The sequence below is a fragment of a genome, unplaced genomic scaffold (assembly GCF_019419815.1).
Source record: "Pyrus x bretschneideri cultivar Hongxiangsu unplaced genomic scaffold, Pyrus_bretschneideri_v1 Contig16, whole genome shotgun sequence".
In the NCBI taxonomy this organism is placed as follows: Eukaryota; Viridiplantae; Streptophyta; class Magnoliopsida; order Rosales; family Rosaceae; genus Pyrus; species Pyrus x bretschneideri.
Genome location: NW_025999457.1, coordinates 4,565,341 through 4,579,040, shown reverse-complemented (window position 1 = coordinate 4,579,040; position 13,700 = coordinate 4,565,341). Strand labels below are relative to the sequence as shown.

General features: G+C 38.9%; 1 protein-coding gene across 1 annotated transcript; it reads left to right on the top strand.

Moving 5' to 3' along the window:
- The first annotated feature begins 4,392 nt into the window (after nt 1-4,392).
- LOC103930287 lies at nt 4,393-7,701 on the top strand. The gene is made up of 2 exons (XM_009339599.3): nt 4,393-5,269; nt 7,223-7,701. The coding sequence occupies exons 1-2, from the start codon at nt 4,417-4,419 to the stop codon at nt 7,615-7,617; spliced, it is 1,248 nt and encodes a 415-aa protein (XP_009337874.2). The 5' UTR covers nt 4,393-4,416; the 3' UTR covers nt 7,618-7,701.
- The last annotated feature ends 5,999 nt before the right edge of the window (nt 7,702-13,700 follow it).

Sequence of the window (13,700 nt, the reverse complement as noted above, 5' to 3'; positions counted from 1 at the left end):
TTAATTTTTCTTTAGGTAATTTTCATTTTACTATCCTTAAGTTTCCCAAAATTCTGACATTACTACATTTGTAACATCCCACATCGTTCAGGGGTGAGAATCCTGTAAGCCTTATATGTATATTCCTATTTCTACCTAGCACGAGGCCTTTTGGGAGTTCACTGACTTTGAGTTCCGTAGGAACTCCGAAGTTAAGCGAGTTTGCGCGAGAGCAATCCTAGGATGGGTGATCCACTGGGAAGTTCTCTTGTGAGTTTTGAGAAACAAAATCGTGAGGGCGTGGTCGGGGCTCAAAGCGGACAATATCGTGCTACAGTGGAGTCGAGCCTAGGATGTGGTGGGGGCTTGGGCTGGGATGTGACAATTTGGTATCAGAGCCAATCCCTAGCCGGAAGTGTGCTGACGAGGACGTCGGGCTCCTAAGGGGGGTGGATTGTAACTTCCCACATCGCCCAGGGGTGAGGATCCTGTAAGCCTTATATGTATATTCTCATTTCTATCTAGCACGAGATTTTGTGGGAGCTCATTGGCTTTGGGTTCCGTAGGAACTCCGAAGTTAAGCGAGTTCATGCGAAAACAATCCTAGGATGGGTGATCCACTGGGAAGTTCTCGTGTGAGTTCCCATAAACAAAACTGTGAGGGCGTGGTCGGGGCCTAAAACGGACAATATCGTGCTACGTTGAAGTTGAGCCCCGGATGTGGTGGTGGGGGCTCGGGCCGGGATGTGACAACATTAGTTTTTTCATATCACTGTTAAACTTGAAGTTTGATTTTTCTACAATTTTTATATTTCCGTTAGTCTTTCCCTCAAGTGCTTCATTAATTGATGTTGTGGCGTAGATTTGGCTCACCTCGCCATGTCATCATCAACAACAACAACAACAAAACTTTTTCTCACTAAGTGGGGTCGGTTGTATGAATACTACAACGCCATTGCGCTCGGTTTTGTGCCACGTCTTCCGTTAGATCCAAGTATTCCAAATATTTTCTTAGAGTCTCTTCCAAAGTCTTTCTCTACCCCTTCGGCCTTGAACTTCTATCTCGTTATCGTATCTTATAACAAGAGCGTCAGTAGGCCTTTGTTTCACATGTCCAAACCACTGTAACCGATTTTCTCTCATCTTTCCTTCAATTTCTGCTACTCCTACTCTACTTCGAATAATTGTCTCAGCCATCTTGGAAAAATTATTGATTTTGATCAAATCTCTTAAGGAGATTAGTAATAAGAAAGTGATAGCAGTCACTGGAAAAGATCGAACCAGGAACAATTTAGCTAAATAGTATTTCATGTCATAGCATACTGATGTATATTTAAGTTTAGAACAGGGGCAAACAATGACAACCCAAAATATCGTAATTATTTCTTAAATTTATTGACCAATCAAGCAAATCATTATCGGATTGGGAAATGGAAAGGCAAAGAACTCCGCGACCTAGGAGCGGCTCGTGTTCGGGATCTCGGGGGATCTTCTTCATCAAGCTGTCACACTACAAGCAAGACGTTTGCCAAACTACAGTAGTTGAACATGGAGTTAGCAGTCTTGCGCCAGTGAGAAGAAAAAGCTAGAGAAGAAGCACACTAATGAGAAGAAGTTGCGTGCCAATGAGAAGAAGTTAGAGAAGAAGCACGCTAACGAGAAGAAGTTGCATGCCAGCGAGAATAAGCTCGGAAAACAACTGTGCGCTAGCGAGAAAGGCCCAAGCAATGTCAGCCTCTACGAAGGCCCAAGCGATGTCAGCCTCTGGCATTCGCCTTCCTGATTCTCAAGCGACCTTTAACAGCCATCCCACCAGCCGCCACAGTAGCCACCCCAGTTAGTTTAGTATTTTTAACATACAATTGTACAAATACTTTATTTTTTTTAATATAATTAAATAAATTTCTTTAATATTGTGATTTATTTTTTGAACAAAATATTGTGATTTATTTTAACTGTTTAGATTAATATAATTTATTTATTTAGATTAACTATTATTTTAATTACGAACTTCTGAAAATCATTACACACTTTACAACGCATACATTTGTCGAGCATGTATTTATTGTATTTTTTATTTAAATTCATTACCCGAAGAATATTTCATGGGGAAAATATTTTTAAATTTTTTTTATTTCTAGAAACTCGAAGAAATAATGGCATAGGAAAATATTCATTCGTCTTGCCAAGTTAGTCAATGCACTTTGCTCGATGAGATTATTTCGTCAGATCGTCGGGCAAACATTTGGGCGAAAAATTTTGAATGACGAACATTGCCCGACGAAATGTTATTTGACCCAACAAAATAATTTCAAAAGAGTTACTATTTTGTATTATTTACAAAAGTAGTACCATTGGTTCATATTTAGGTCACACATTGAGTGTTGCCTTTGGGATTACATAGTAGTTTAAGGGATGTAATATCCACATTCTATTTTATTTCTCACACATCTTTTTAATTTTCGATCATCTGATCAGATGAATTAAAGAAGATCAATAGACATAAATTATCAAAAGATGTGTGAGAAGTAAAATGAGATGTGCGGATAACACCCTTAGTTTAATTACGTGTACACTAACACCTAGGGGTTATAACTTCAACCTCTTTCGGCCAACCATAGTTTTGGAGTTTTTCTACTTTCTTGTGATGACGTGTCTCCGTTTCCCTCACCTTTTTGTTGTTGTTCTGAAGCCGAAATCCTGCCGCTTAAAATATATCGGGGAAGTTTAATCCAAATTATTCTTTTTGAAAGGAACTCCCAAAATATAAAGATATAAAATATTAGTTTGATATAAATCATAATGTTCCCATTATTTCATAGACTAGTGTTATTCACACATCAATTTTTACTTTTAACATACTTTTGTAGATTTTTATCTATTAGTCTTCTTCTTTATTTGATTTTACGGTAAAAAATTAAGATAAGTATATAAAAAATAGAAATGTGTCTGAATAACAAATCCTATTCCATAGCCCCTTGTCTCACTTCCTCTTCTCTTCCAGCGCCGCACTTTACTTTTTCTGTTTTATTTTCCCTTTTTATCTTCTGCTTCTTCCTCCTACCACTCTCAAGTTCAAATATTGAAGCCTTTTCTCTCCTCTTCCAATATTTTGATTTTTCTCCTTCAATCGACATAACCCAAAAAGAAAAATACGGGAAAGAAAAATGCAGAAAGTTAAATAAATTAAAGTAAATTCATAACATTTTATTGCTAGTTCATACAACTGAAGCTCATGGTCTTAAAACCACCGGAAACAAACTGGAAACTTCTTATCTAACTTGGTATTGTTGTGCTTTGAAACAAAATTGTTTCTAATGTGCTGTGAGAATAATCTCATTTTGCTGCTTCACATTTTCAGTTATTTTTCACTCAAAACTGTGAAAATAAGTTGTTTTTAAGTGCTTACCAAACACCTTTTTGAGCTCAGCTTTTTTTAATACTCACTTTTTATAAAAGCACCTTAGTACCAAACCAGTACTTGGTGTGGCCAACACCAATAGCATCATGCTTAAGGGCCCACTTATGGGCGAACTTTGGCACAACTGTGGCCATTGTGATTAGTAGTCAAAAAGTTTAGTAATGTTCATAGAAACGCATAATTAGAAGTCAAATTAATATCATCCAACTCATGCTTCTTTAAGCAATAAGAGATTCATACTTTCTACATGTTCCTTTATATGTGACGAATTTTCAAACCTACTATGTGGACTACACAAATCGACTAATGTAGAGCAAGTGTGGATGGACTTCACGCAGAACAACTAAGCTATGATATCATGAAAAAAGTTATGATTCTACCATAATATTAATTAACAATATGCAGAGTAGCTCAATTATATATTACACTCTCAACGAATGCTAATGCCCTCCAGTGCAAGTGTGACGAACAGCACGCAAAGGGATTAAGAATTGGGATCCGGATCCCCTCTTGACCTTAAAAAACTGAGCCTGCTAAGCAGGCAATCGTGGCTTCTGAAATTTAATCCAACGGCTACAATTATTATAACTTTTAAAGAATCCCTTATTTGTAGTTATTTGATCAAATTTTAATGACCATATTTGCCTGCTTAGCAGTTTTTAAAGATAAGGATGAGATCCGGATACTAAGAATTGGCAGTAGGTGCAACATTTGACTTTCCTTACGACGAGGAGTGCGTACACAGGAAAGCAGCAGAACCACGTAACAAAACAAAACAAAATAGGCCTAGAATTGACTAGAAAACATAATTGTCGTCGTCATGGTCCAACAACTGGCCGGATAAAAGAACACCACCCATTTTTAATCCCTCCACTCGATCCTCATTCATTTTCTTCCTCTAAAGTTTACACCACACACCTTACCTTCCTTGTATATACTCACGCAAGTAATCTGAACCCCAACAACCTTTCTGACCAAACAAACAAAAAAGAACAGAAAAACCCTAATTTAGGAGGATGGTGATGATGGAAGGCTGGTCTCCAACCACCGTATCTCCTTTGCTTCTTCGCAACCTTGTAGCCTCCGTCTTTATCTTCGCAGACAAATCCTTCCTAAACTTGTCTCAGAAATCCAAACTCCTCCAACTCCTTCGCTACGTTTTCGTCACTTCCTTCATCTTCCTCCTCCGTTTGCTTCCTCCTCTAAACCCTAACAATACCCAACCCTATCACTATAAGCCTCCCACTTTCAACAAGTCTAGTAACCACAGCACTACTCATGATCATTACGATTACACTCCCGCCTCAAGCGGCGGTGCTGCTACTATTACTTGCGGCGGCGACTCTGCTATCGGCCGAGCGCTTTCGCAGCTGTTGTCCCTCGTCAACGACATCCCCGTAACCTCCCGCAAGTACCAAGTGGTTCGATCTTTAGCAGAGAGCCTCATCGACGACAACCAAAAAGAGGGCGTTGAGGCTTTACGTCAAGTCAACCGTACTGTTCTCTCCGCGGCTTTTTCCACTACTCTTAGCCAGCTTGAAGCCGCCGCCGCCCTCGAACAAGGAGATGTGCGGGGAGGTGATGGCGTTGATTTGTTGGGGCCCGCTCGACCGGCAGAATACCGGTTGAGGCGGGTTCTACGGGCGGTTCGATCGATTGGGGACGTGACGTGGATAAGAGGGACGAGGGCGAGCGGGACGAGGAGCTCGGCGGAGAAACTGGCGGCTGAGGTGCTTTGGTTGGCTGAGAAGCTGGCAGCTTGTGATTCGGCTGATGAAGCTGTGCGGAGATGGGCTGCGGCCGTTAATTTAGCTTGGCTCTCTCTTTCGGTTGAGCCGCACTTACAAGCATTCTTGGTCAAGGTTTCGGGTAAGTTCTTCTACACAATCATTTTAATTTTCAAGTTTTTCTTCCTTCAATTTTTTTTTAAATAGCGATAGAGATAATCTTTTCCATTTAAGAGAAACACAAAAAAATTGAAAGGAAAAACTTAAATTACTAATATTATTTCGTATTACTTACTGTTGAAAAAAATATATTACATATTCAATTTCATGTGCATATCTATTTTCCACATTATTCATTGATTTATTGAATATTACATTATATAGAAGAAATTACATAAAGTCCTAACTCCTAACGAGGATGGAAATCATATACAAATCAATCTACGTTAAATACAATATATTTAGCTAAAGGAAGAAATCTGGAATGTCACATCCCAGCCCGGGACGGAATGTGACAATTTGGTATCAGAGCCTAACCCTGGTCGCGTGTGTGCCGACGAGGATGTTGGGCCCGTAAGGAGGGTGGATTGTAACATCCCACATCCCCAGGGAAGTGATTCTTATATGTATATTCTCATTTCTACCTAGCACGAGACCTCTTGGGAGCTCACTGGCTTCGGATTCCGTAGGAACTCCGAAGTTAAGCGAGTAGCGTGCGAGAGCAATTCCAGGATGGGTGATCCATTAGGAAGTTCTCGTGTGAGTTCCTAGAAATAAAACCGTGAGGGCGTGGTCGGGGCCCAAAACGGACAATATTGTGCTACGGTGGAGTCGGGCCCGCAAAGTAATCCCACCCGGACCGGGATGTGACGTGGAATCTTCATTAGCGAATGATAGTGGACTTGCATTCTTGGTTAAAAATTATGATTTTCTGCTGGCGTGGGAGCACTACAATTTTGAATATCTCTTCTCTTTTGTTATATATTTATATATTTGTTAGAATTGATGATTAAGAATTTGAGATCGCCATTTAAGATTTGGAGTGGTAGATGGAAAGTTTCATAAATTACGTACGGCTATCTCCTCTCTGTTTGACTTTTCAATTTGGGAAAATAAGTTTTCTTGATTTTAGGGTAAAGCTACTGAAATCAAAATTTATAGCACTTTCACAGTTAATGGAATATATATATATATATATTTTTTTTTATATTTATTTTTTTTTATAGGTGATGCTATAGAGATCAAAATTTTAATCATATTTTGAAACTACATGATGCGACGATTAATGGTTGGATTTATTCTTTAAATTATTAAAAAAATGAGTCCAATCATCAACCGCCGCATCATGTGGATGATTTAAAAATTTGATCTCCCTAACATTTGTTTCTTTACACAAACAATAAGGAGTGTGAGGAATCAGACTCGTTAATTCGATTACAATTTACTTAATTGAGCTACAAAATTTTTTGCATTTTTTAACCATCTTTAATCCCATATTTAGTCATTATGGAGCTAAACCAAAATTATGAGAAAAACTTCTATAAGCTTGTGCATTCTTAATTTTCACGTTAAGCTGTAAAACAGTCTATTATCGAGTATTCCGTATGGCTATTTTATTAATTTTTTTGAAATAAGCCATGCTTTTGAAACACCGCACTCCGTGCACTCATCAGATGTCATCTCGATGGACCTCAGGTGTGCTTAAGGCTGTAAATTAGTCAAATCAAACCGAATATTACCTTACTCGAGTTTGGCTTGTTTAGTGTTTTTTGAGCGCAAACTCAGCTTGGCTTGCTTCTCATATGGGCGGAGCAAGCTTATAAACTTTGAGCTCAATACTGAGCTGAGCTCAAACTGTTTCGAGTTAATGACTGCAATAAGCTAGTCTATTCTTGTTAACATAGTCACAGAAACGTCCGTTTCTTTTTTCATGCGTGTAGTTTATTTAGTAACAAAAGAAAGATGAAGTGATAAAGTATCAATCTCCCTCTTAAATACCAATTTTCAACCTTGGCTTGTTTTTTATTGAGCCAAATATAGGCTTGACTTGTTTCTTATGGAGCCAAATATAACCCTAATAAACCCTTTCGTGCAGCATTGTTGTTCAAGCATGCCAAACACTTGGGAATGGATGAAACTGACGATGAAAGTAAGAAAGAGCAACACAAGCAAACAAAGATGCAGATGTTAATGTCGTGGCTGCCATTGCTATGCAGAGCCAGCAACGGAACCGATGTCCCAGTATTGAGCATCAAAGAAAGGGCTGAGCTGGAGAGAGTATTGGAAGAGACGATAGAGATGCTGGAAGAGGAAGAGGATCAAGAGAAAGTGCTGTCGTTGTGGCTTCACCACTTCACACATTGCTCGTCCTCTGATTGGCCCAACCTCCATGCCTCCTATGCTCGCTGGTGTAACGCTTCTCGGAAGCTTTTGCTGCACCACCATGAACGATGTATAATTAACGACGTCAGAATATTATGTATGGGGTAGGTCAGGTACTAGGTAGTGAATCATATAAAAGCTTCTGGTCTTCTCCTTCCACATTATATCATACGAAATTGAATTGTATTTTTATTGGGAGGGGGGGTGGGTGTGGGGTGTGGTTCCTAAACAAGAAAAAAAGAATAACTGCTTACTGTTTGATCCACCATTTAATCAAATTTTATGTTTAGAAGAACACACTTCTGTTTTTAAAGTACCTCGAGTCCTATAACCCCTATAAGCTGTCCATTTAAACAAGTCCACATTTCCTGTAGAGAATATCAATTTCGTACAAGACATCACTTCATTTAGGAATTCTATACTAGAAACTACTTGGCTCTTTATGTGTAAGGAGGGAGGCGTTCCTCCTTCAACAACGACATGACATAACTTCGATACACACATTGCTTGTCCTCTGATTGGCCCAACCTCCATGCCTCCTATGCTCGCTGTATGTAACGCTTCTCGGAATCTTTTGCTGCACCACCATGAATGATGTATAGTTAACGATGTCAGTAATAGTACATAGGGGGTAGGGCAGGTACCAGGTAGTGAATCATATAAAAACTTCTGGTCTTCTCCTTCCACATTATATCATATGAAATTGAATTGTATTTTTATTTTTAGTTTGCTTAATTGTTTGGGGGGTGGGGGAAGGGGGTGCTAAACAAGAAGAAAGAAAAACTGCTTACTGGTTGATCCACCATTAATCAAATTTTATGTTTAGAAGAACACACTTCTGTTTTTAAAGTACCTTGCGTCCTATAAGCTGTCCATTTAAAGAAGTCCACATTTCCTGTAGAGAATATTAATTTCGTACAAGACATCACCTCATTCAGGAATTCTATACTGGAAAGTGCTTGGCTCTTTATGTGTAAGGAGGGAGGCGTTCCTCCTTCAACAACGACATGACATATTTTCGATATACACATTTATAATTGGGATCGTTATTGCGCTCAACCGAGTACTACCTTACTCAACCGAGTATTACCTTACTCGAGTTTGGCTTGTTTAGTGTTTTTTGCACTCACACATCCTTTAATTTTCGGACGTCAGATCGGATGAAATAAAGAAGATCAACGGACAGAATTTAACAAATGGTGTGCGAGAAGTAAAAAGGGGTGTGTGGATAGCACACCCCTTGTTTTTATTGAGCTAAATATAGGCTTGACTTATTTACATTTAGCCAAATATAACCCTAGCTGATAAACCCTTTCGTGCATCACTGTTGTTCAAGCAGGCTAAACACTTGGGAATGGATGAAACTGACGACGAAAGTAAGCAAGAGCAACACAAGCTAACAGAGGTGCAGACGTTAATGTTGTGGCTGCCATTGTTATGCCGAGCCAGCAACGGAACCGATGTCCTGGTTTTGAGCATCGATGGAAGGCTGAGCTGGAGAGAGTGTTGGAAGCGACGATAGAGATGTTGGAAGAGGAAAAGGATCAAGAGAAAGTGCTATCATTGTGGCTTCACCACTTATTGAAACAAACCGAATAATAGTTGCTAGTTGCTTGTATATGTCACAAGTATGGTTGTAAAGTAAATGTCACAAGTACGGTTGTAAACATTACTCTAGCTAAGTCATGGGTTAAAGTGATTTTCTCAACCATACTCTAGTCTTCCATACCTTGTCACTCACTTAGGTCTTTTGTCAATCTTTCTTCCTTGTTTCTAGGAACCACTTTACTTGTTATTAATATTTGTCTTGTCCACTTGTTAGGACTGATTTGGTAGTGAGGTATGACTATTAACCTTCCTCTTGTAGTCTTCTTTTCGACTCTCTATAAGAGTTGCCTTTCACTTTTGTAAAGATGATGAGAAATACAATACAAGATTTAAAACCAAAACTCAACATGGTATTAGAGTAGGAACCATAGGGTCTTGACTCTGTCCATTTTTTTTTCTTCTTCGTTTTCTCATCATTGAAAGAGATGGCAGAAGAAAATGTCTCTAGTGCTGATTGCTCCTCATCTTCACCTTCCAACTTAACTCAAGGGGGTGAGAACAACCCAAATCAACGACTGTGCTCGGTGCTACTGAACGAGTTCAACTACCTACCTTAGTCAAGAGCTGTATCGCTTGCTTTAGGAGGAAGATCGAAACTAGGGTTTATCAATGGAAGCTCGGAGGCTCCAGAATTCACTTCATCAACCTATGATGCATGGCACACTACTGACCAGCTGGTCATGTCCTGGATACTTAACTCCATAGAGCCAAAGTTGTCTAAGCTCTTCAGCTACTCAGAATCTTCCCTTCTTCTAAAAGAGTCTGTCAAAGACATGTATGGTAGCCTAAACAACTCAGTTCGTATCTTTCAACTAAAGAAGAATGTTGCTAGTCTAAAGCAAGGTGATCACTTTTTTGTTCAACATCTTAGAAGCTTGAAATCCATGTGGAATGAACTTGATATGTACTATCCACACACGACTGATTCCGTTGTGCTTCTGAATAGGGCTGATGAAGACAAGGTGTTTCAACTCTTTGCAAGCTTGGGAGATGAGTATAAAGACTTGCTTAGTCATTTGTTAATGACTCCAGAGCTGCCTTATTTACTAGTGTGTGTCATACAGTCCAGAGAGAGGGTACTCGATGAAGAGTGAAGAATGTTGAGCCCAAATCCCACTCTAAGGCTAGGGTTTTCACAACTAATCACAAGACAACTGGTGATAGAGTGCTTAGGAAGAAAGCAGACTGGAAATGTTCTTATTGTAACATGAAGGGACATTTGAGAGAAAAATGTTGGATCCTACATCAGGAGTAAAAACCTAAGTTTGATAGGGAAGGCCGAATGATCAAAGATGTGAAGATAGTCACTCCAAAAGCCTTTCACTTAGCTTGTTCCTCAGTTGATGGGATGGAAAATTTCTCAACAAACCCCATTTCCTTGATCAATGAGTTTGCATTTTTTTTCTTAAAAAGAAGCAAGGAAGCATTGAGCATGAGGAAGTGATGACTAAAAATAGTACTGCAATGCTAGAGAAATTTGCTGGTTTCTTGGTTGATTCGGAGAACACATCGAAAGGCAATATTCCAGGTATAATTAGTGCCATTTCCACTGCTCTTAATGCTAATGTTACACATGATTTTTGGATTATTGACTCAGGTGCCACTAATCATATAACTAATAAATCCTCTAGTCTACATGAATTTCAAAAAACTAGTGATCCAATTCATGTGTCTGTTGCAAAAGGGAAAGGGGAACCTATTCTAAGGAAAAGGAAAGTTAGATTGCTGAGTGAGCATACTGATTCCACTACCCTATATGTGCCTTCCTTTCCTTTTCAGCTTTTTGCCATAGGAAGAATCACAAAAACTTTAGACTGTCTTGTCATATTTTCCCCTCACAATGTTGTGTTTAAGGATCGAGTTACACATAAGAAGATTGGTGAAGGGTTCTTCTTTAATGGACTCTACTACCTCTCAAAGGAGTCCAAATTTGTCAAAAAACTCAGTGTTAACCTAAGTCAAGCTCAGGAACACCAACTCTGGCACCAACATCTTGCCTATCCCTCAGAACCTATGATGACCAAGTTGTTTCCCTTTTTTTGAAAACACACTTGAGTGTGAAACTTGTCAAATGTCAAAAGCCACTAGGCTTCCTTTTGTTTCCTCTAATTCTAGAACCAGTAGACTTTTTGAGGTTGTTTATTCAGCTATCTGGGGTTTTTCTCGTGTAGAATCTTGTGATGGGTATAGATATTATCTTACATTTGTTGATGACTATTCTAGAGTGACCTAGGTTGTATCTTTTAAAGTTTAAAAGTGAATTGTTTGATACTTTTAAAGACTTTCACAACCGAATCACAAATCATTTCTCATCTAAGTTATATATGTTAAGATCAGATAATGGCACTGAGTACACTTTCAATAACATGAGTAGTTACTTGAGCACTCATGGAATTTTGCATCAAACTAGTTGTGTTGGTACTCCATAACAAAATGGTGTGGTAGAGAGAAAGAATCGAAACTTATTGGAAAATACTCAATCACTTATGATCCAAATGAATGTTCCCAAGAAATTTTGGTCTCAAGCCCTACTCACTGCCACTTACATCATTAACGGATTGCCAACTCGTGTTTTGAATACTAAATCTCCCTTCAAAGTCATGAAGGGCAGGTCTATAGACTTGTTTCGCCTCAGGACCTTTGGTTGCACTTGTTATGTGCACATTCAAGCTTCCCATCATGACAAACTCAACCCTTGGCTATCAAATGTATGTTTATGGGATACTCCAGTTCTCAAAAGGGTTACAAAATGTACAATCCTAATACTGGGAAGTTGGCAATTTCTAGAGATGTTTGATTTGATGAATATTCACCTTATTTCCACAAAGGTTGAAGACTAATTCCAATAGGGAAGATCTTATAGACCTATTTCCATTGCCTACTCTAGCAGAAGTTCATGAAGTCATTCTTGCTCATACCAACACTGAGAAGTCTTACCCCACTAAGAGTGTAAATGAGGGCATGCCTAGCTCTTCAGGACCATTAGAACCTGAACCAACTTAGCAAGCTATAAGTGCACCAAAAGAAATCCTGCACAAGACAAACATCCACCAGTAAGGTTACAAGAGTACATTACTTACACCGAAAGGCATTATATCTCTGTAACCATTTCTTATCACAAAAACTCATCATCTTATGCTTATTTTCTTAACAAATTATCCAACACTTTTGAACCAAGGAATTTTCATGAAGCCTCATGCATGCCTAAGTGGCAAGATGCTTGACTCAAGACCTCTAAGCTCTGACTGAAAACTAGACTTGTAGTGTGGTGGATCTTCCAAAGGACAAGAAGGCAGTGGGAAGTATGTGGATATATAAGACCAAGTTCAACTCCAATGGAAGCGTTGAGAGACACAAGGCACGGTTAATAGCTCAAAGTTTTACACAAACCTATGGCATTAACTATAAGGAGACCTTTGCTCCAGTTGCCAAAATGAACATTGTTAGGATATTGTTATCTGTGGTAGTCAATAATGCATAACCCTTATTCCAAATGGATGTGAAGAATGCATTTCTTCATGGGGAGCTTAAAGAAGAAGTGTACATGAAGTTGCCTTCAGGTCATCTAAGAGAAAAGGAATCCAACAAGGTCTGCAGACTTTACTAAGCCATATAAGGTCTCAAACAGTCCCCTAGAGCTTGGTATTCAAAGCTTAGTTCAGTTCTTGAAGCTGCAGGGTTCAAAAGGAGTCATGTTGACTCTTCCTTGTTTGTTTGAAGTGGTAATACTGGGAAATTAGTGGTACTTATATATGTTGATGATCTTATTATTATAGGTAATAATGTGAGTGAAATCATGGCTCTTATGCAATCACTTCATCAAAAATTTTCCATTAAAGACTTGGGGACCTTGAAATACTTTCTTGGAATTAAGGTGGCCACCTCTTCAAAAGGGTTATTCTTGAATCAAAGAAGGTATGTTCTAGATCTTCTGGATGAAGCTAACATGATGGAATGTAAGCCAGCTCAAAAGCCCTAACTAGCAAACTTTAGTTGCATGAAAAAGGTGAACCTTTTTAGGATCCTAATGTTTATCAGAGAGTGGTTGGGATACTCATTTATCTCACCATTACTAGGCTTGATATTTCTTATTCAATAAGCCTAGCCAATTAGTTTATGCACTCTCTTACACTAGTTCACTGGGAAATTGTCAAAAGAATACTTCGTTATCTTAAGAGCTCAGTAGGTAGAGGAATAGTTATGAAGAACAATGATTCAAATCACATCATGGCTTACACCGATGTTGATTGGGCTGGAAATGCCATTGATCGAAAGTCTACCACAGGTTTTTGCACATTTGTTGGAGGTAATCTTGTCACTTGGAAGAGCAAGAAGCAAACCGTAATTGCACGGTCCAGTGCAGAAGCTAAGTATAGGGCCATGGCAGCGACAACATGTGAACTTATATGGCTAAAAGGTCATCTCTTTGATCTTGGTTTCACAATCAACACACCAATGTCTTTGTTTTGTGACAACCAAGCTGGCATGCATATTGCCTCTAATCCAGTGTTTCATGATAGGACTAAACATATTGAAGTTGATTTCCATTACATTCGTGCTCAAGTTAAATCCAGGTGATCGAC